Source organism: Lissotriton vulgaris, unplaced genomic scaffold (genome assembly GCF_964263255.1).
Source record: "Lissotriton vulgaris unplaced genomic scaffold, aLisVul1.2 SCAFFOLD_909, whole genome shotgun sequence".
Lineage (NCBI taxonomy): Eukaryota > Metazoa > Chordata > Amphibia > Caudata > Salamandridae > Lissotriton > Lissotriton vulgaris.
In genome coordinates, this window is record NW_028252702.1 from 786,469 (window position 1) to 809,966 (window position 23,498).

Genomic DNA, 23,498 nt, shown 5'->3' on the forward strand with positions numbered 1-23,498 from the left:
TGAGGATCTCTAAGGGCCTGAAACCGAGCTGGCCTCCTGTTAAGTAGTCTCAGGGACTGAAAATACTTCACCAACCTCTGGGTACTGCTCCTGGAACCGCTGTTTCAATTGCCACAGAGAAGAGGGAACCGTGACCGACTCCGTCATCCGACTCTGCCGCTGGCCTTGTGTCCTGACGGCACTGCAGACTGCACCGACTCACCCTGCACCGCACGCCTTGGTCTCACCGATGCAGTCTGCACGATCATCACCAAACCATTGCCTGCCTCGCATCAAGAGGCACCGCAACCAGCACAGTCTCTCTTCACTTCGCTGGCCTGGTCTCACTGACTCGGTCGCCGCTGGCTCGATACCCGTGACCGCCTCGTCACACCCAGCTGTCCGGCTTGGCCAGCACCGATTCTCACCAACCGGCTCTGTCGCTGCATTGCAACTTGCCAGCACTGCATCGAGTACCGTCTTGCTCTGCACCGTCTGCCCTGCTCACACTGCATCGAGGGACAACGCACCGTGCACCGCTTCCACTTTGCACTGTAACCGCGATGGACACCATGACCGGCTCGGTCACCTGCACCGCAACCTGCCAGCACCGCATCAAGCACCGACTCACCCTGCACCGCAAGCCTTGGTCTCACCGATGCCGTCTGGATGATCGTCACCGAGCCGCTGCTCGCACCGCATCGAGGGACACATCACCGTGCACCACAACCACTTTGCATCGCAACCGCAACGGATGCCAAGACCAACTCGCACCTCATTGTGAGTTGCACTAAGAAAGGTACTGTTAACGAGTCTCTCCCGCTGTTTTTTTTTTCTGTTTTTTTTCCTCATTAGCCACTTAATCGTTCCAGGGATGCTCTAGCTGCAGTAAGACAATCGCCCCTGTGCCATCATGAAACCAGAAATTGGTTTCATGACCTCCAAAAGGACAGGCCTGATGTCTCAGCGAAAAGGAGCCCCGCACGAACTATCTCCATTCAAACCCTTTATCGGCCGATAGTCCAGTGACGTTATGGCGTGGGGTGCCTACCATTGGACATGGAAACTTAGGCTTAATCATCAGACCCGGGGAGAAAAAAAACAACAACAAAAAAACCCCGGGCACTTTAGTTGTCTCGTCTCCACTCAACTAAGAAGTTCCAAAATCTCAAAGTACGAGGGCTACAGGCTCTGGCTAGGTCTACTTTCGATGTTGCATAAAGTGAAGACAGCCACTTGCATGGGTCGGCGGATTGATGTTAACCCAATTTTTACATAATTCTCTTCTTGCTAATAGAATAGCATAATATAGAAATTCTCTTTCTAGCCCCTTAATGTTGTTGTTTAACCCAAAGATGACTAAAGACCATGAGAAAGGAATAGAAATTCTGAGAATTGATTCAAGTGATGTCTTAGTTTCATGCCAGTAAGTATTGATGTTCGGACATTCCCAAACCATGTGTAAATCTGAGGCAGCTGGGAGAGAGCATTTACTGCAGCACTTCTCTGATTGGAACTTAGAGAGCTTTTTAGGGGAATAGTACGCTCGATGTAATGTAAATAGTTGGTTGCGCCTCAACCAGGCGGGTTTATTGATTTTGTAGAGAAGGCTAAAAGATTCTATCCATATCTCTTCTGCCTGGGGTTCTCCCTCTCCTCCCCTCAGCTTCTTCGATGATATTCCAATAGAAAAAAGCTACTTCTTTCCCTCCGTAAGTCTGTCCCGCTGTTGCTGGCCCATACCTACGCGGTCAGCTAGAACTGTGAGACTCTGTTGTTTTCAGCATCGCAGTAGACTCCGACCGAGCTACCGACTCGTACGAACTATGTTTTCAACTTATCTGTTGAAGCAACTATTTTTATAGTATTTGGTCTTGTTTTAAGTATATAAAAATATTGGATATTTTTCTAAACTGGATTGTTGTCCTTTTGTAGTGCTTACATTGTATTACTGTTGGTTTTGTGCAAATGCTTTATACACTGCCTCTAAGATAAGCCTGACTGCTCGTGTCAAGCTACCAAGTGGCTGTGCAGGGGTTATTTTAGGAGTGTAACTCCCTTATCCTGACTAGAGTGGTGGTTTTTGCCTGGCGAAATCCCATTTCTCATACATATAATATAGGCCACAGGGTTGACCAAATTATGTGAGAACGAAAGGCAGTTTTGCAGCATAATGCAGCACCTTTTGAGACAGATTACCGCATAATTTTGTATTTTGTATACATGTCCACACTGCCTGGGCAAAGGTTTTACCTCATTAGTAATAGTTTAACACTCAAGTATAGCATAAGGTAATTAAAAGGTGACCACCTGAATTTTTAAAAGGGCCTTGTGTGTCAACAAAGGGTCGTCATGGTGATAGTAAATTTAGATCCATTTGTGCTAGAACCTTTTTGGCAAACTGCAAATTATTTAGCAGATGATGGAATGCTTTGCAAATGTGTCTAATCCATAATTATGGGGAAGGGAACAAGGCAACAGAATTGCATAATTTGAGTGGCCCTGAATATCGGATACCATCACTGAGCTAGAATCTTTTAGTGTGTAGGTGGGGAGAGATCCCACTGACATATTGTGTCCTATTCACATGAGGACTTCACACCACGCTGCTGTAACATTTAAATTTGTACTGTTTCAATTGAACACTACTGTGGTTCAAGGTCCTGATTCACAACAAGCTCTTTCCTAATCTTGGCCATTTTCTCTGAAAAAAAAACTGGCCTGTCTATTAAATAGATCCTGATTGTAGCACACAGAGAGTTTAGTTTCTGAACAGCGGTGAAGATTTTGCTAGAGGTACGTTAGCTATAAAATTCAATGGGCCTCATTTATTAGGTTTTTCCATTGGGAAGCGCTGCGGGCCTTCCTGCTGCACTTTCCCACGGCAAAATTAAATGGCAGGAATGAGTTGTATATATAAGATACGGCGCATTCCTGTCCTTTTCCCCGGCGCACAATGGGCTGCCGTGCACCAATGCAGGCACCTTTGCACCATGGTGCAAGGGTGCCTACGTTGCGGGGATGATTATTTTTGTACAGGAAAGGAAACCTTTCTGTACAAAAATAATCACAAGAGGCTTTTCCTCTTCTGCAGCACACATAGAAAAAGGAAAAATGAGGAGAAATAAAGATATTTCTCCCTGTTGCGCCTCCCTTAAACCACGCCTGGGGAGGCGTAAGCTTTTAGCACTGCCTCCGATTTACGATTTCTCATTAATCTGGAGCAGTGTCAAAAAGCCATGGATGTTGCTGGGAACGCCCCCAGCAGCACCCTTTGCACGCCCCTTTAACCAGAACACTGGGTTAAAGGGACTGATATTTATCAGGCAGCATTAAGCCCAAAAAAGTGACTTAGTGCTGCCTGATAAATATCATGCAGGCTTCTGCGCCACGGAACGTCACAAAAAGTGACGTTCCGATGGCGCAAGGGGCCTCATAAATGAGGCCCAATGAGAGTACAACAGAGCAGTTATATTTATGCTGTACTTGTATAAATTGAGCTTTCTGGGACTGCACTTATTTCGCTTCCAGATCTATTCAATCATTCTTAGCTGGATTTTCTACTGTTTAAAGTGTTAATTAAACCAGTGGCAGCTTTTGAATTTAGGATTGAAACGACAATATTTTTTAGGCTAGTGTATCAAATGGTAATACTCAATTTTTTCTTTTGCTTTGGCCTGAGGCTTGCTAAAGAAGTTTCAAATCCTACACGACCTCTAAAAGTGTTTCATTATTTCCCCTAAAGCCCTCTTAAGTTGAACTTGGCCTTACATTTTGACTGGTTTCTACTCTGGCACCTTGGAGGTGTCAAATGATTATACAAAGTAGGGTGCATTCTGGAGCACAGGACCACCCATGTCTGGCCGGATATTTGCTTAGGTTTTAGGCAAGGTAATATGTAAAAAAATGTATTAGAATGCCACTCTTTGTCTTATGTGTTGCCTCAAAAGTTGTGAAGATAGTCTTCGCATCCTGAACTTTACACAAATATGTTCATCCATAAATTAAGTTGGGTCTTATTTAGATGCTTGTGGAAGGTCTGCTAGTTTTCCATGAGGCCAGATGCATGACTTCCGCCCTGCTGATAAAGGGCTGTCAACCTTATTTAGAAATCCCTGACTGGCTGGTGGGGATCTTTGTTCTTTGAAGGCATCCAGTGGAGCAACAATGAACATCTTAATAGCAGTGCAGTTTTGCCAACTGGGCCCCAAGTTTAAAGTGTCCACTCTGCAAACTTGTTTGTTAAAAAGCTTCCAAAACAGTAGGCTATGTACTATAAACATCAAATAAATGCCTCCAATAAATAGAGAGCTCTGGATCTGTGCACTGGAGCCATTCTACATTTTCTCTGCCCACGTCAGGCAAAATGAGAGAGTGATGGTCACCCCGCCCTGAAGGGCGTGGGTTGACAATCACTGTCACTTGGTGGTTCCTTGGAGGCAGGCAGCCAGGTCAAAAGTTTACACCAGGAGAGCCAAAGTAGAATCAAGGGGTTTAAACATAGAGCTTCCCCGACTGTCAATAGTGAGTTTGGCAGGACAGGAGCACCACCATTTTACAGCAGTCCTACCACTCAGCCAAACGCTAAATATACTTCTTACTCTGGGAGAGTAGGAGCCCCTGAGATAACATTCAGAATGGTTAACAGTGTTATGGTCTAAACTCCTAAATTAGAGTTTAAGATTACTATTCATGTCTTTCATGTGTGTCATCGTGTTGAAGCACACAGCTCTCAATTAAAAAAAAATGCAAAAAAGGGTCCTGCTCTGAAGCAGAAACATTTCTGTTGTGATGCAGGCACGTTTACCCTGTTTTGAAGACTTGCGTTTTCCTCTTCTCGACACTGAAAGGTATAGGGCAGGACATCTGGCAGTGGGGAAGAATGTGGCACTTTGGGGTGGAAGGTAGCTCTTACGCTGCCATATTCTCATTTAGGGCTGTACAATATTCATCGGAAAAGTGGTTTAGTAAGAATTCGCCCCTGGAAACAACAGTTCAAACCAAGCCTAGAAAACATGCTTGCAATCAGGTATGTCCAGCCCATAATATAAGCGCAAAATGGCTATTAGCAGTCACACATTGTGGATTTGTGGATGGATCACACCGAACACTGATGTATCATACGAATTCCTTGCAAATAACTGAATAATGTGCCATATCGATTGGTGAAATAAAGATTGCATATATTTATGCTACTTTTTGTTTTTAAGCATATGTTTTTTGAAAATAACTGGGTGTGTATTTTTTTTCGCCTTCAGGTTTCTTTGACCAGGTCGCGTTCTTTTATGGACTCTTCAGGACCACAAAGGTGGGTTTACAAGTACATATAAATGCATGATGATAATAAAAATGGAGTAATGCCATGATTAGATTCACAGTTCTTGTCCCACTAACCCAATCCCACGGCATCCCCAAATTTCGGAATACTAAGGCAATTCTGAGTTTTAAATATTGTGCTGCAAAAGTATCATAGCCAGAATATTGATTAAAACAAATACTCCAGAGCTACTTAATCATATGCAAGAATATTAGAAGTGCTCACACCATTGTCAGGAACGATTGCCAGCTGTAATGTCAAAAAGCACTATTCACTTTGAAACCCTCTACATGGGCAACCCATTACCACCTGAGCTACAATGCCTCTGGCACCAAGAAAGTGATAGTGATAATAAAACTCTCCAATACCAAATGATATTTCACTCAAATATCAGCTTTAAATATATTTTGGAAAGTCACCCATTTTTCTACAAACATTAGTTTATGAGTTCTGAAATTTCATTCATTCATTTCAATCTTTATTTCGATCAATTTTAGATCATAAAAGATATACAAATAGATTTTCAATTAAAATACAGATGATATCCATAAAACATCATTAAAAACATATTAAAAAAGATGATATTAAAAGCATTTGCTATATATTACAGTTACAAATCATCTATAGACTTCATTTATACCAAATCTTGCTCAAGTTTCATAAAACGGGTGCGGATGTGCCACATCGCAGTTAGAAATTTTGCTACCGCAAACACAGTGGGAGGTGAAAGGTCCGTTTTTAGAATCCTGTAAGCAGGGAGGTATCGGGTGAAGCCCACATTTTTAAGAAGGGGGACAAGCCAGTATTTCCTGGGTCTTCGGTAAGCCTTACAGAAAAATGTAATGTGCAGTTCATCTTCCAGATGGTGTGAGCATGACGGGCAATGCTCTCTAGATGGAAACTGGGCCCAATGTTTGGTAAAAGCCCTTGTGGGAAGTTTGCCATAGCGCCATTGCAAAAAGAGTTTTCTGGTAGAAACGGGAGAAATGCCATCTAGCACATGTTCGAGTAGATAAGAGTCTTTGGATTTGATGAACGATTCTGTCAGGGACCCCTCCCGTATATTCCCCATTGTAACTGTTAGCTGCAGCTCATGAAGGTCCCTCACTAGGAGTTTACGTGGGATCCTGGTGCATGAATTAACTGGATCTAGCCATAGTTCTGGTCTGCCTAATTTCTCACATGTTTGTTTGATGTACTTTAACCATGGGATTTGTCTTGATTTGGGAAGACAGAGAATCTTTTGGAAATCATTCCTGTAGTTCATAAGTTCAGGCGTGCTTCAGATACGGCCCCAGAAGGTAATTGGTCTTAATCCCAGTTCATCCGAAATAGGTCTTAGACCTAGGTCAAGTCTCAACGGGAGAAGCGGGGTGCTTGCAGGTAATGCCGCCAACTGCCTGATAAAATTATTTTCCGTGGTCTGGAGGTTTTGAGCGGGAATGTGACCCCACAATTCCCCTCCATATAGAACTGCCCCTCTAGCCTGCATTTTATAAATTTCAAGGGCGGCGCTAAAAGGTTTATAGGTCGACCTGCTTGTCATCCTAGAAATGCCACCTGTTAATTGGACCAATTTCATGTTGGCCTTGGTCTGGTGCGTGTCCCACGTCATATCCTGATTGATGGTTACACCCAGGTATTCGAAGGTAAAAACCCTCTCTAGTCTTGATGAACCTATAGTAGGGTTCGGGCGTGTTGAGGGAGGGGGGTTGAGAATCATAAATTTGGTTTTAGACGCATTGATCTCAACCCCCCGCTCTACACAGAACGCTGAAAACCCATTCAGGACTCTTTGTATTCCCTTTGGGGATTTGGACAGCAGCAGGGTGTCGTCCGCAAACATGATAGCGGGCACCCTGCTGCTGTTCAACTTGGGAGCATCAATGTCATCCATCCTGGTCAGGTGGGCAATTACCCTGTTGCGAGCACACAACCCTGTCTCACCCCCCTGTCAACGGAGAACCTGCCGGAGAGTGCCCCGTTTCTTCCGCACCTGACGCGTGCGAAATTTCTCTGGTGTAATCTTATCAAGATAGTCAGGATATCAACCGGGATGCCCAACTCCAACAGTACAGTCCAAAGTCTATCTCTGGGTACTAAGTCGAAGGCGGCTCGCAAGTCCGTGTACAAGCTGCCGCCCTCGATTACCAAAGTCTTCCAATACAGGAGGTTCAGGCGGAATATCTGGTCCATGGTGGAGACCCCTCTTCTGAATCCCGCCTGATAGGGACTAAGAATCGAGAATTCCTCTATCCAATTTTGGAGGCGATCTAAAATAAGCCTGCCAAATAGCTTCTGGGCAACATCTATGAGGCTAATAGGCCTGTAGTTGGCCGGGAGCAGAGGTGATCCCTTCTTGAATATGGGAACAATCTCTGCGCCCAGCCAAGTACAGGGAACCTCCATACCCCAAAGAACAGCATTGAATATCAGGACCAAGTAGGGAGACATACGTCAGGCTCCTGCTTGAATAGGTCTCCCGGCAGGCCGTCGAGTCTGGGCGCTTTGCCTGTTGTCAGCCCAGCGATGGCTGCTCGGACTTCCGTCTCTGTGAAGAGATCCCCCTCCACTATTGCATTAATGTTAGGAGGAGTGTCATTGATGGCATCATCGGGAACCTTATAAAGGGACTGGAAATGGTCCTGCCAGGTCTTAGCTGAAATGTTGGGTTCAATTGCCGAGGCTAACTCCTCGGACCCCGTATTAACAATATGCCAAAATTTACGGGAGTCCCTGATGGCTAATGTTGTAGCAAGATTTTCCCATTTTTCGTGTTCCAATTCACTTTTGGCATTGGTGATCAGGTGCTTGTAATCCCTTCTTCTTGCCTGGATAACTGGCCTGTCTGCATCATCCTTAATTGATGTCAGAAGATCCGATTTGGCCTTCCGGCAAGACTGATTATACCAGCTAGGGCGGTCGTAATATCGCCTCTTTCCTGTGGTGAAGAGGACCTTAGCCACTGACTCAATAAGATTCTCGTGTGCCATCCACAGCTCCTTGTGTATGTCCTGAAGGGTAGGGAGCTCCATTATCATGCAGACCTTTTCAAGGGTCGGTATGAGCCGGGAGTAAAGTTCACAGACGTTCTCTGGGTTGGAGGCTAGCTTTTCCCACCTCACTCGCCGTCTGTTGTTTGTCAACGGCAGCCCTGGGGCAACGTCATCTAGCTCGACGCCTCTGTCCTCTAAGTCGGGAATCGCATATTCCAATTCTAGGGCGTTGTTGTCGCTGTCTTCCCTAAATATTACCTGGAAGTCAGTAATATGCGACCACATGGAGAGTTGAACCAAGATGTTGTCCAGTCTGGACTCCCTGCACTCTCTGTGGTATGTGCATTTGGGTGGGATGTCTGAGCCTATACGTCCGTTACAAGCCCGCATGCCACACTTAAGAGTTAGGGCAGTGATTTGAAGGGCTAGAGGTGTCCAGGCTCTGGGGGGAGGGGCTACAGAAGGAGGTACCAGCCGCACCGCATCCTCCTCCTGAGATAGTCCGTCCAATAAACCTGGAAGGGGCTCGAAGTGACAGTTGAAGTCGCCTCCCACCAAGAATGGTGTGCCCTGGGGGATGTCACTGAGGAAAGCCGAGAGTTGATCAATGGTGTCTGACTCTTGTGTGATATTTACTGGTCTGGAGTAGACATTTACCTCAATCAGCCTACTCGAGTTTGGCCACTCCAGCAAGACCCCAAGGATGTAATTGGAAACTGAGGGAATGGGTGAAGCCTTGCATCCTAGGTCGACGGCTACCCAGATTACAAAGCCTCCAGAGGGACGCCCCTTCCCTCCCCACTTCGCCAGGATCGAAAAAGCCGCGAAGCCAGATGGAAGGACAGCTTCTCTGGCCCAGGTTTCCTGAAACAGGGATGTATGACGGTACCACGCGTACTTTTACAACGCGCACCGTTACCACGCTACTTTTACCACGTAAGTCGTTACAACGACTTGCGTGGAGGGGCGCTGGATAGTAAATTATTTAATTTACTATTCCAACTCCAGTCCCCGTGGACTCTAGGGAAAGGAGTTGGATAGTAAATTAAAGTATTTACTAAAGTATTTACTATCCTGGCGCGCCCCCCAGCGCATTTCGTTGTAACGACCTGCGTGGTAAAAGTAGCGTGGTAACGGCACTGCGTTGTAAAAAATGCGTGGTAACCGTTGTATACCCTGAAACAGGCATATGTCTTTACCCTCGATAAACAAACTCCAGTCAGGACAGTTCAATTTATTCCCCAGACCGGCCACGTTCCAGGACAGTATCTTGAGTGAGGATGGTCTGGGATTCGAAGCAGGAACAGTAGATGTCACTACATCCGTTCTGCTAAACTGTGATTGAACACTAGAGGATCGTTCCCATATCTCAATTCTGGGTTCCTCAGGATTGGGTGGGGGACCCATGTTATTTGGATAGGTCACTATGTTGTTATTGTGAGCGTCACCACAGTGATTGTTCTTCAAAAGGCTAACTGAGCTTGTAATGTGGGGACTGATGTTTTCTTCATTGTGTATTCCCTGAAAGTCACCCATCTCCCAACTCCTGCCCCGATTGTGTCAGTCCACCATGTCCAGACAACTGTATCTATTAAATGTTGGAAAGAAGTCAGGCTGGTGTGATCTGGGGTAGTGAAAGTCACCCCTAGCTCTATCAACCCAACCTCTCCTCCTCCCGGGATTAGTATGCCAGCCCTCTTCCTCGTATGGATTATACAGTGGTGGGTAAAAAAAAGATAGGAGTAGCGACTGGATGGATGTCCCCTGTTCGAAGTGTGGCCAACTACATATATGGGAGACAGTCCTAGGATCTCTGAAATTGATTATAACACAATCTCCATTAATTGATTTCTCTGTGTGGCCCAACCATGGGACTCTCCTAACTGTGAGGACCACACTAGTAATTCCATGAGGTAAGGGTCTATTCGTAGAAAGCCAATTGGTGACCTTGTTCTTGAGAGCGTAGACGGATTCTTTAGAAGCGGGCTTCAACTCTGGTACACCAGCCAAAATGACTGTGTACGGGCTAGCCTCTGGCGGCAGATTCACAGGCCTGGGTTTTTTAGTGGTGGCATGTACATCTTGTGTGGCAGCAACTTCTTTTTGGTGGGCGGCTAGATTTTGAATTACCATCAGTCACCTGAGGAGTGACAGTAAGTGCTGACGTAGGTGGTGTTTGTAAAGTAGGATCAGTAGCCAGAGTAGTAGCAATGTGTACTGAGGGAGGTTGTGTTTGTAGTACTTTTGGAGCTATCCCAGCATCCTTGTGTGGGGGCTTGCGTATGGCCTTCTTACTCCTAAGCTCAGACCCACCTTTTGCTATAATATTAGTTATCTTAAGAGTGTCAGCAAGCTATACCGTAGTTTTTTCTATCATCGCTAGCCTGGCTTCAATCTTTGATAAGCATGTGTCTAGGGGACTTAGTAGTGTCTTAAGGAGTGCTTCGATCCTGGGTAGGGTCAGATCATGAGCATCTGTGCTTAGAGGCGGGGATAAAATTGCCAAACTTGGTGTCTGCGGTGGCAGTGCGACAGCGGTTGGAGGTGTTTTTTTCTGGTGGAGTGAGCCCCTTTTTACTTGGTCCTTGTCTGCTGCCCTCCACTACTCCATTATGCTTGGGGATTTTCGCTTTTCGCCCTCCATTGTTTTGCACCCCTCTTTTCCTTTTGGGTATGGCACCTTCCCTTTCCCCCTGCGTGGGGCAGCCTGTGCTGTCGGTGATAACATCAGTATTATCCATAGTGCCAATGGGAGAGGGGAGGGTCTGATGCGCTTGGATATGGAGTAGGGGTAAAAGGCATAGGGGTTCATGCATCAAACTCCCGTTTTGTGTCTCCAAATTTGCGAATTTTACCGAATCGCAAATATGGATTCGCAAAACGGGATGCATCATGGAAAGTGCAAAATATTTCCGATTCGGTAAAATTCGCAATTTTTACCGACTCGCAAATATTTTGTGACTTCAAAATTGCGAATTCGCAATTCCCATTGATTCCTATGGGCCAAAAGGCCCATAGGAATCAATGGAAATTGCGAATGGCACTTAGAAAATTTCATGGGTGCAGGGGGGGGTCCAAAGGACCCCCCCCTGCACCCCCGAAATGTAATTTGAAATGGATGTTTCACACACACATGTCCTAAGGACATGTGTGTCTGTAACATGACATCGTTTAAAATGTAAATTAGTACATTTTAAACATTTTTCGCAATTTACCACGAGGTTCAACCTCGTGGTAATTTGCACTTCCAAACCTTGTTCTCGCAATTTCATTTCTGAATGATGCATTGCATTTAAGGAATCGCAAATTTGCGATTCCTTAAATGCATTCGCATTCTGGAAAGTCGCAAAATCAGCGAATTCCATTCAGAAATGATGATGCATTTGAAAAAGCACTTTTGCATTCGCAAACGGCCGATTTTAAGGAATCGCACCGTTTGCGAATGCAAAAGTGCTTGATGCATGTGGGCCTAAGTTCTTCAGGCCCACTCATATCATTTTCAATATTGTGCAGGGTAGAATTAGTTAAGTTAGATAAAGCTAACATCCCACCAACCGCATTTTCCCCGTTCTCTGGAATGATGCAATTCAATCTATTTTCCGGAGTCTTTGCTAACGCTATGGGCCCTATAGAAGATCTTCGAACCCATTCTATTTCTTCGGATATGCGCCTTTCCAGTATCGTTATCTCGTCGATCAAGAGAGACCCAGCTTTGGCAAAGTAATTTTCCAAAGTACCTTTTGCTGCTCCGGCAGTCAGCGTGCTCTTGCTCCTGGTTTCTCTGGTTGCCATAGTTCGGTCTTTGAAGCAGCTTAGTGTCAGGGGCAAGGGGGGTGGCCCGGTCCTGGTCTTGACCGTTCTTGAACTCCTCAAACGGCCCACCCTTTGCCCAGGCTTAGCCCCGGGCTGGGTCCCGCATGCGTCCCGCGTGCGTGGGAGTGAGTGTTCATATATAAGGGAGTTGGGGGCGGGAAGAGACACCAGGTGCGCTGTGATGGTGGAGCGCTGTGCAGTCCCGGCAGCGGCGGTTAAAGCCCAGAGATTAAAGGTCCTCGTTGGTCAGGCTCCGATTACAGGGCAGTGCGGGGAAACGGCAAAGACAAAAGCCCAACGATAGCTTCCCAGATCCAGAGGCTGCGAGTGGCACCAATTTCCTCTCAAATACACATTCTTAATTGTGGTATACATATACTAATTTACCAATTCAAATTAGTAGATAACTAAAGAACTGCCAGGCTTTCACAAGCTCATTGGAAAAGCCTTATATACAGGTCATAGATACACACAATTCTAAACTATACAAATGTGTACCTGAAGGAATCATAATGGCACAGTATTTTGGTAGTCGATATTCTACCTGCAATATTTTTTGCGGTCGATATTCTGACATACAACCCTCCTCAACTTAATGCATTTCTGAAAAAGCAAGGTGTATTTCAAATTTCAGACGCCATCCCCCTATGTATTCCACCCTTGCCAATGCAGCGTACAGATTTTGGAGAGTAAAAGGTAGTAGATCGATTTGGAAACCTCTAGATTCTCTGTTGCACTCTGGCCACTGTTTTTTCCATTGCTGCCTATTGGCAGCATTTAACTTTATTTTTATGGCTACTGGTTTTAAAAAGCACACATTTGATGCCAAATTTACAACTTATATCTTTTGGGCTGCGTTGCAGAGAGTGCACCAAAAGGCTTTAAAAGGGGCACTTGATATGGAAAAGCTGAGACATCATGGAGTAAAATAAGGTTGGTGAATCTGAAGGCTCTTTTTAAAACACGAATTACGACCTGACTACAGCAGGAGCCTGTGGAACAGCAAACCACAGTAGAAAGGTTTCAAAAGATTGATCCTGCATCAATTAAAAAACAAATGAGCATTTTTATTAAAAAGTAGTTTGAGACCATTGGGAATGGCATCAGAACTGCCTGCACTGTTGTTCCTTTACTCAGAACGATGGCCCAGATCTACCAACACTTTGAGGCAGGTTTGCGTAAACCTTGGGCAAAATGTTGGGGTGGGATTCACTATTTAAAGCAAACCAGGATTTGCATTACAAAGTTTACAAAAGTAATGTAAAGTTGTGCTACGCGCTACTTTGCATCAAAGGGGCACTCCATTAGTGGTACATGGGTGTTCCAATGCAACCACTGATACTTTTGATGCAAATCCTTATCCACTAATATGAATTGACAGGGTTTTGCACCAAAACCTTACGCCTCCTCGAGGCAGGTATAACGAGTAAAAATGTTTTATTTTCTCCCTATTTTCTATCTTTGCATGTGTGCTGCTTTATACAACACACATACAATGTAGCAAATCTGCTAAAGCATAGTTTATGTGCCACAAGTGTCCTCTGCCAGTACAAAACCTATGCTTTTGAGAACGCACTCACCCTTGGGTGTGCCCGTTGGCGTTAGGTAGGCAAAATTGTACCAGCACACAGGGAGAGAATAATGTGCCATATCTTAGTTGATAAGCCTAATTTTTGCTTTCTACCTTTGATGCAAGGCAGCACAGCGACGTTTACTGTTGTGCTGCTTTACATAAAATATTAGTAAAAAGGGACCCATAAGAGCTATAGGTATATCTGCATATTTATGCATCAAACACCCAATGCATTTTGGACCAAACTCTGTCCTTTTTCAGGGGACAGAGTCAAGCATTAAAACCTCTGACAATAAACATATACATGTAGCCAATAATATTAGGTTATGGAACTAAACAATAGGAGTCACCTCATAGAGGAACACACAACCCCCCAAATAAATTCTAGCATGAAAGCAGGATGAAGAGTGGGGACTGGCACGAGCACTGCCTACATTGGAGCAAGGACAGACATGATAGTACTTTTGACATCCCCAGAACCTACACAAGCAGCAGCTCATCAGTTCTGGCAGCAAGACTAGCAGTGCCAGCTCTCACATCAGATTTGGAAGTCTTAGAAACTGTAACCTTCTTAGTATCCCCAGCATGAGTCAGTAGATCCTTGACTAAAATAAAGATTGATATGCACAACGCCACAATATTTCATTTTAGTAAAGGCCCCTTTTTCTCTATCTCGCTTAAAAAAGGTCAGGTACCATTGCCTTTGTCTAATGGATTTTACTGGGAGGCTTATTTGTTAGCTAGCTAGTGGCAGCCCCACACATTAATGTATTTTATACATCAATGTCCTTTCTCATTTTCCTAGTCTCCTTTGTTTCCTTTTAGTGACTGAGGAATTAGTTATGGGTTATTTGATTGTAGAATTTATAAATCGCATCCTGTTGTCCTGGTGCTAAAACTGAAGAAACCACTAGAAGATTAGTTATTCCGAAAGATAAAAAAGACAACAGGGATAGGGGTTGTAAGACAGAATCCCGTCTGTAAAATAATATCATACCATACTATTGTGGACAAAATATCGAAGATCAGAATATTATCTAGGTAAGTGCCTATAGATTTACTATTCTTAAATCAACATCCATGTACCTTAAAGATATGTATATCATCAAGGTTCATATAGGTGGAGTTAAATGAGTTAAATTTATACTTAACTACATCAAGTTCAAGTTCAATTTATTTGATTTAGTTCTCTACTGAGAACAACAAATTTCATATAAAGCAGTTACTGTTACTAAACACATAAAACAATCAATACAGATTTTAAAAAGATTTAAAAAATGTAAACAAATTATGACACACAAATTCGCCAGGGGGAGAGTTTAAAAGCGTGATCAATTTTTTTTCAGATGCGGTATTACATCTAAATCGTATCGGTTTTAAATAGCGCCTTCTTGCCTCAACTATTATGGGGTTTGGGCATACCGACAATACATGCTTCAAATTTTGCACACCACCATTGCATAGATCACAATTGCTGGAAACCTGTTCTTTATGGGACTATTTAAAAGTCAGTGATTTAAGATGGAATAACCCAAGTCGCAATAAAATGATGCACCGCTGAATTCCATGCCTTAAGGAATAACGATATATTGTTGAGCCTGTTTGTATAAAATGGCTTCTGCATAATGTTCATAATGATGTAATTTGGAACAGTGCAAAATGTCCAGATCATAACTGATCCTTGGGGTCAGATGTTTCAGAAAAAGTTTCAATTGGGCAGGAGTCCATAAATTCAAAAGTTCGCTTGTGCAATTAGAAAATTTGAAAGCAATCATCAAGTTCTGGCTTAGAGTATATTTCATGGATTCGGTCTTGAATGCCTCTTTTTTTAGTAAGAATCTTAAAGTGCCTTGGTCTGCGTGTAGAAGATTGTACGCCCATCTTAGTAGATTTGTAATTGCTCTGGAAAAATAACTGACTAAGGAGAATTCTAAACGCAGAGCTTGTGCAGGGACAGCATTTTGGACCTTAGCCAGTTTACGGAAGATTTTCCCTTCTTTTGTTTGAATTTGATGCCACTGGGCAATTGGAATATATCCAGAGCATACAATAGTATCGGGGGGATCTTACAGCTGTAAACCTGTAGTAAGGAATGGAAGTGTCATTGCCCAGAAGAGGAGTATAATCTTTGGAGTGCACCCACGTGAATATCTGTTTTTTGATTTAGAAGCTACAGGTGGCTAGAGTTTCCTAGTGATTGATTAAAGATCCGAACCAAATAAGTTTATTCTTTTACCACTTCTAGCGTTTCTCCTCCTAGTGTCCAGTTATAAGTTTTGTAATGTTTTCTCCCTCTAAAGTGGACTGTTTTTGTTTTGGTTATGTTTGGAACCAGGAAATGTTCCTCTGTATATCTAGTTAGTACATCTAGATTCCTTTATAATACGAAAGGGATAAGATCAAAGATTACAACGTCCTCGGAGTACATCATGCGGTGTATGCTATAAGATGCTATCTTTGGGGGGACAATTATAACCTGTAGAAAACTGTCTGGAAGATCACTAAGGTATAATGAAAAAAGTAGGGGAGCCAGAAGGCAGCCTTGACTGAGACCGTGTGATGTTTCGATTCGGCTGGTTAGACCCTTTTTTGTCCCAGTTGTACCTGGCACCACGTTTCAAAGTTACATTTATACTTAACTACATAGACGTAATTTGATGATATTTTGGTCCTCAGAAATTTTCTAACAACATAATGATAGGATGATATTTGTAAAATATATTATGGTGAAATACTGAGATGGATCTAGTATGAAAATAAAGTAGCCAGGAATTCCAATTTTGAGCAGTTGTATAAAAGAAAAGAATATACAACCATCCATCGGTACCTGGTTGATTTTGGGGAAACACAGTAAGACAAGGCAGAACAGAATGTTCTAGTGAAGATTACACCGCCATTATTATCAATGGGTTTATAGCCGAGGTTGTTTGGCAATAAGAACTCTTAAGGTGACAGGGCATTTTCAAATGTTTGTTAATAGTATGAAAAAGGCATGCATCTGATTTTTGAATGACAGAGAGATTTGATTGAGAGCGCAGAAAGGAGAACTGAATTAATCAAGCCTGGCCTTAATAAGGGTCTGATGATGTTCTTGCAAAAGTGTGTAGCAAGAAAAAGAAGAATGTTATGTACTATGTCAACAACATAAACCATGTTCAAGTGAGGGGTAATACACTCAATATGCGTTGCCTCACCACTAAGATTACCCACCAGGAGGGTCAATAATTGAGTCTTGCAGAACTAGCCTGCCCTTCCGCCACTGATCGGGAACAATTGCTCCAATCTCAACCTGACCATCTTGCACTGTTGGAGTCCGCTTTCTAAACTATGCAGAACATACTAAAAGCACATATGCAGACATCAACCGTCCATATACCTTATCAGCTAGGCTTATATGACAGGAAATGGACAGATGCCCTATCATGACTGTCCCCTCAAATGTAGGCCATTTGTTCAATTTGCAAAGAGACATACATTTGGTCTTTACTGGCCACATACACAACTACAACTGCAGTGCCCCTGGGCACCATCAGCGACTTCATGTCTGACATCACACTCCCACTGATCCCGCCAGACCCCAGAGAGGAGCTCAATGAAGAGATTACCTTTTTGAAGTGCAGGAAGCGATCCATGCACTGACCATATGGGACCAGATGGCCTGCAGGCCGAATGTTTGTTTTTGCCCCACAATTGGTGGCCCGCCTGAAAGCCCTGTATGATGTTGCTCTCACTGCAGCCTCTCTGCCACCCACACTGAGTGATGCCCTACTTATCTCACTACCCAAACCGGTTTAGGATGTCTTTGGTAAGGGTGCCTACCGCCTGCTGGCACTGTTGAATGCAGATTATAAAATGATTTTGAAGATACTGGTGAATCACCTGGCACCCTTTGGTTCACTTGTATTGAAATGATTTAGTGCTAGCTAAAAATGCCTCATTAAATATCTGCCACTTCTTCCGAGTGTTTATATACACACCACTCCCACATCCCCATTTGGGGTGCCTGGTTTTAGACCTCCATAAAGCGGTTTTCTCCTTGGAATGGCCCTTCTTACTTGAAGTGTCACAACGCTATTTGCTTGGTACCCACTTTCTCAATCTGGTTACACTGTTATATACGAACCCCATGGCCAGGGACATTCCAGACCCCATCGCAATACAACAAGGGGCCATCCAGGGATGTCTGCTGTCCCCTCTTCAATTCTCTTTGGCACTTGAACCCCTAGCACACCACCCACGCACCACCTACGCACCCAGGGCCAAGTGACATGAAGACATTATGCTCCCTTTCTCAAAGATGTTAGGTCGATACCCCCTCTATAGCAAACCTACTCACTTATCTTGCCACTATTTCTGGAGTTCGGATTCATTGTTATAAGTCATTCTTATTTCCCTTCAATACTCCGAATATATTCAGCATCCCGTGAACGCAGTGAATGGCATCATGCTCGAATAGAAGACCTCTAAGATTCTCTACTTGGGAATCCGCATAGATCACAGATAGGAATGTCCTCCTAGAGGGTAACCTGACCAGTGCAGATTCAGTGATACGTGCACAGATGTTCTTTTAGCAGACACTACTGTTGTCAATGGCCTGCTGTGTGGCCCTGAAGAACATGGGGGCCCTGCCTGATATACTATTTCACCAACCTCCCACTCTTTATGCATTGCCCCTTGTTCCACTCCCAAGAATGCATGATGGGCAACCTCATTTAGCACAAGAAGTGTTGCAAAGTAGCCTTTTTTAAGCTGCCTCTTCACAGAAAATGGCAGACTCAACATCACCAATTTCGAACACTACTATTTGGCATCACCAAATCAATGGGTGGTAAATTGATTTGCTAGCCAGGACCTCACCAACACTGCATCACATCTCCCCCGCAGGACACGGAACGCTGCTTGACTTCATTTCACGTACTTGCTAGGACTACGCCACCAAACACTCTCCTCCTTCAAGTCACTTATTGGTGTTTCTGCAGAACATTATCCATCACCCAGTCGACTACACCATATACCCTGGTGCTGTCACTGCTTGGCATGCCATGATGGGGCATGTCTACAACTCTCTAAGAACTGAAACCATGGCATGAGGCAGGCTTACGCACCATAGGTGGACTGTACAGTGATGGATCTCTCCTTCCACTGGCTACTACTGAGCTACCACCAGGTGGATTGTTACTATATTGTTGTAAATAACATGTGCAGGAACTGGTTGGGTTGGTTATAACTTCATTTATTGCCAGGTAACAAAACGGAAAACCCGACCAGCAGTGCCGGGCTTCAAACTCCTTCCAACGGCTCTGTGAGAGAACCCTGGGCTCAGAGGCACGAGAACATGCCAACATGAGCCCAGCACAACTCACGATGATAAACATAACATATATGCCTCTTTTATCAATGTACTGACTCACTCCTCGGGTGAGATACAGCAGGACCCTACACAAGATTAGGTCATACACTATTTGCACATACTGGGTATGAGCGGGCATCAGGCCCGATGGATACCCGGTGCTTTGTGCATGCATACAGCACCTTCCCTTGACACAATGTGAGGGCATTGGGACACAGACCTTGGCCGTGCCTGTACAGACAGTGATTGGTAGACTATCTTGAAGTATCCTTCCATAGTGTCTCATAATGCCTACTTTAAGCTGATTCAGTTCACTACACTGATGCTGCCTGTCCCCGCAGCCTAACTCCAGTCATAGGAATAGTGCACACGCTTTGGTCCTGCCTAACATTGGCCATCTATTGGAGGGATGTTACAACGCACCTAGTAAACTGCATGGGTACTATCCTCCAATATGCTTGGGAAGTATGCTTGCTGGGGATCTAACGGTGTACCAGAAAGTACAGAGCTGTGATGAGATTCGCAGACCTGGCCCTTCTATTGGTGAAGCATCTCGTCACCTGAAAATGGACAGCGGCAAACTTCCAGTGGCCTCTGCATGGGTACTCTCCATGCTGGCATGAGTCCAGGTCAAGAGTGCATAGCTGCACAGGGATGAGATAAAGGGTCTCTGTAAATACCCCATCTTGGAGTTCTGGGACACCCTTCTAGGAAGGTTTGTGGTGTGCCTTCGGCAACTCAGCCCACTACTTGATCACATGCACAGAGAACAGCTTTTCCCTTTTTCCTCCCCCTTGTCCTATTTGGTGTTTTCTCCATCAGCCCCTGCTAGCCCTTCTTGGAATAATGATGTTTGTGTTGCATTAGCCATCATCATGAATGATTTCACCCACATATTTTGTCCCCCCCTTTTTTATCGGTTATGTTGCTTCAGAAGTGTTTTATCCATTTATATGTTTGCTTTCATTCTTGTTAGTACATTGTACCACCATCCGGGACATTTTGTACATATGATAGCCATCCTCCTTGCCGTTGATATCACTAAATTTTTTTTTGTAGTCCACACATGACAGGTTGATCTGATTAACTGGAATATTTTACAATGGTGTACTATTCTTATTCCTTGCCTTTGTTCTTCTGATATGTATGCAAACGGTATTGTGATGCACCCTCTGCAATATACCGGATACGTACTTAGAACACAAATGGCAATACAAATTATTTAAAAAATTGAAATGAACCATGATCAAGTTAGCTTAGAGATACAAAAGTCAAAAGAGAGACTGAGGTAAACAACAATGCCTAACTTGCACACAAAAGAAGCTGGGGTGTGTGTATATGACATATATTTCTAAATAAGGTGGCTTCAATGTGAAGGAATGTACTTGGAGGCACGTACCTAATTAGGGAAGGTCACCGATCTTTTAACCACTGATTATGAGTTTATTTGTTCATATGTATATGTTTTTCAATCATGTTTAAAAAATCTGAGTTTTGAATTGGAATATATATTGCATTGAATGAGAGTTATTGATTGTGCAGTCATTATACATCCATATTTTTTGCATCAAATGTTGTTTAATTAGAATAAGTATGCAGAGTTACTTTATTTAGAACACCAAAATTCCCCTGTTCATTTCAGTCCAAACCCAGTCCTTCATCAGGGTAAATGGTCAAACATTAAAACCTGTAAAAACAAAAATAGATATGTACCCATGAAAGTCAACTTGTAAAACATGGGAAATAGGACTTACCTTATGGGGTAAATACAACTCAACATATCTCCTAGCTTGAAAGCTGGATGAAAGGCCCGGAGCCTGAGAGTGTTCTAAATGTGTGCCATTGAGGAAGATGTTGCAAGAGGGGATATGAGGTAGTATTACATTTATAGTTATAGGTATGACAGTATGAAAGGCAATCAAGAATATTAGATGGGTTCTGGAGCGAGGTACTATGTAAGTATGTAAACATAGCATTGCTAGAAAATAAAGATTATATCATTATTTTCACTTTCTATAGTTTATACAGGTATATAGTTAATACATTCTCCAGCTAAACTTGTCCACAACATGTGTATTCTCCTGCTAACCACTTTGTTGCATTTGCAGGTCTGAACACACACAGGAGCTCGTTGCATAACATTGTTAATATGCTTAGTTACCTTCCATTGTCCCAGTCATAGACATAAATAGAGGCTGCCATTAATTCACTCTTGCGTTTTCCCATATAGCACATATTTAGAACACTCTCAGGCCGCTGCTTCTGTTATGTTATGTTAAAATGGATTTGTACAGCGCACAGCTGCTCAAAAGAGTATCCCGGCGCTAAGACAGAAAAGAACATATGCAAGAGGAGTAAAATGAGAGAGAAAAGTAAACCCAAAGAAGAAGAGACGGCTCCGAGACGTCATCAACTGCTCCTTCAACTCCGCCACCTTCCCAGAAGACTGGAAACACGCTGAACTCACCGCCCTTCTGAAAAAACCAACAGCAGACCCCACCGAACTCAAAAACTACCGCCCCATCTCGCTTCTTCCATTCCCGGCCAAAGTCATCGAGAAAGCTGTCAACAACCAGCTCGCCGCCTTCCTCGAAGCCAACAAATCACTCGACCCCTCACAATCTGGATTCCGAGCCAAACACAGCACTGAGACCGCCCTCATCGCAGCAACAGACGACATTCGAACTCTACTGGACAATGGAGACACAGTCGCCCTCATCCTCCTGGACCTCTCAGCAGCCTTCGACACAGTCTGCCACAGCACCCTCTTACAACGCCTCAGAAACATCGGAATCCAAGGAAAGGCTCTGGAATGGATCACCTCGTTCCTCACCGGAAGAACCCAGAGAGTCCGCCTCCCACCATTCAAGTCTGAGGCCTCTGAAATCATCTGCGGCGTACCACAAGGATCCTCACTCAGTCCCACCCTCTTCAACGTATACATGAGCCCCCTCGCGGCCATCGCCCGCCAACACAACCTCAACATCATCTCTTACGCGGATGACACTCAACTGATCCTATCTCTCACCAAGGACCCCAGCACCGCCAAAACTAACCTACACGAAGGAATGAAAGAAGTCGCCGAATGGATGAAACAAAGCCGTCTGAAACTGAACTCAGACAAAACAGAAGTCCTCATCTTAGGTAATTCCCCCTCTGCATGGGACGACTCCTGGTGGCCGGAAGCCCTCGGAAATGCACCCATCCCGACAGACCACGCACGGAACCTTGGCGTCATCCTGGATTCTTCACTCTCAATGAACAGACAAGTCAGCGCCGTATCCTCTTCCTGCTTTAACATTCTTCGCATGCTCAGAAAAACATTTCGCTGGATCCCCACCGAAACAAGGAAAACAGTCACCCACGCTCTAGTCACGAGCCGACTGGACTACGGAAACACCCTCTACGCAGGTACCTCCGCTAAACTCCAGAAGAAACTACAACGAATCCAAAACGCCTCAGCCAGGCTCATATTAGACATCCCACGCAACGAACACATCTCTGGTCACCTTAAAGACCTCCACTGGCTACCCGTCAACAAGAGAATTACTTTCCGACTGCTTACCCACGCACACAAATCACTCTACGACATCGGATCAGACTGCCTCAACTCTCGACTGTCCTTCTACACCCCCTCCCGCCAACTTCGCTCTTCCAGCCAAGCCTTCGCCACTGTACCTCGCATCAACAAGACCACCATGGGAGGCAGATCCTTCTCATACCTGGCTGCCAAAACATGGAAATCACTCCCCGCTTACCTTCGCCTCACCCAGAATCACCTAGCGTTCAGAAAGCAGCTTAAAACGTGGATATTTGACAAATAATCCTCCTCCCCTTCCTAAGCGCCTTGAAACCCTCTGGGTATGTAGTGCGCTATATAAATTTTATGACTTGACTTTATGACTTGACTTGAGTATAATGTTTGTTTGAACAGCCAGGTTTTCTGTTGTTTCCTGAAGGCGAGCCGATTAGAGACTTGCCTGAGTTCTCCAGACTCTTTCCTTACTTTCAGTCTAGGCGGTGTTGGATTGCTATGCCTCATGCAAATTCTGTGGCCTATAAGGCGCTCTCTGATGAATCTAAATTTCCAACTGAGGCTAGTCATCAAAATCAATACATTTCAATGATGTGAAGCACATTAGGCTCCACAAGGAAAACAGAGAGGGGTTCAGTTTCATGCCATAAATGTTCATTAAAGGATTTGCAAGGTTACATTGAAAGCATCAAATTAGTTGATGTTAGAAATTGGATCTCAATTTGACAAAAGGTTTGCACCCTATCCAATTAGGGACCAAAATCCTAGTCAGGGTAAGCTAGATACACACTTAAAAATTAACCTCTGGTCACCCTCTGGTAACTTGGCACAGAGCAGGCTGGCTTGTGTAGAGTATTTGGGCAACACAAGCACACAGTAACGCAGTGAATACACTACAAAAAGACTCCACACACATTTAGAAAAATAGAGAATGG

At 44.2% G+C, this 23,498-nt stretch overlaps 1 protein-coding gene across 1 annotated transcript in view; it reads left to right on the forward strand.

Moving 5' to 3' along the window:
• Positions 1–23,498, forward strand: part of LOC147662075 (cytohesin-interacting protein-like) — a gene marked incomplete at its 3' end in the record, with an annotated part of 72,621 nt that overhangs the window by 20,589 nt on the left and 28,534 nt on the right. The window contains exon 2 of the mRNA XM_086951130.1: positions 5,238–5,287. Within this exon, the coding sequence (XP_086807256.1) occupies positions 5,238–5,287 (50 nt within the window). The remainder of the gene's footprint in view (positions 1–5,237; positions 5,288–23,498) is intronic.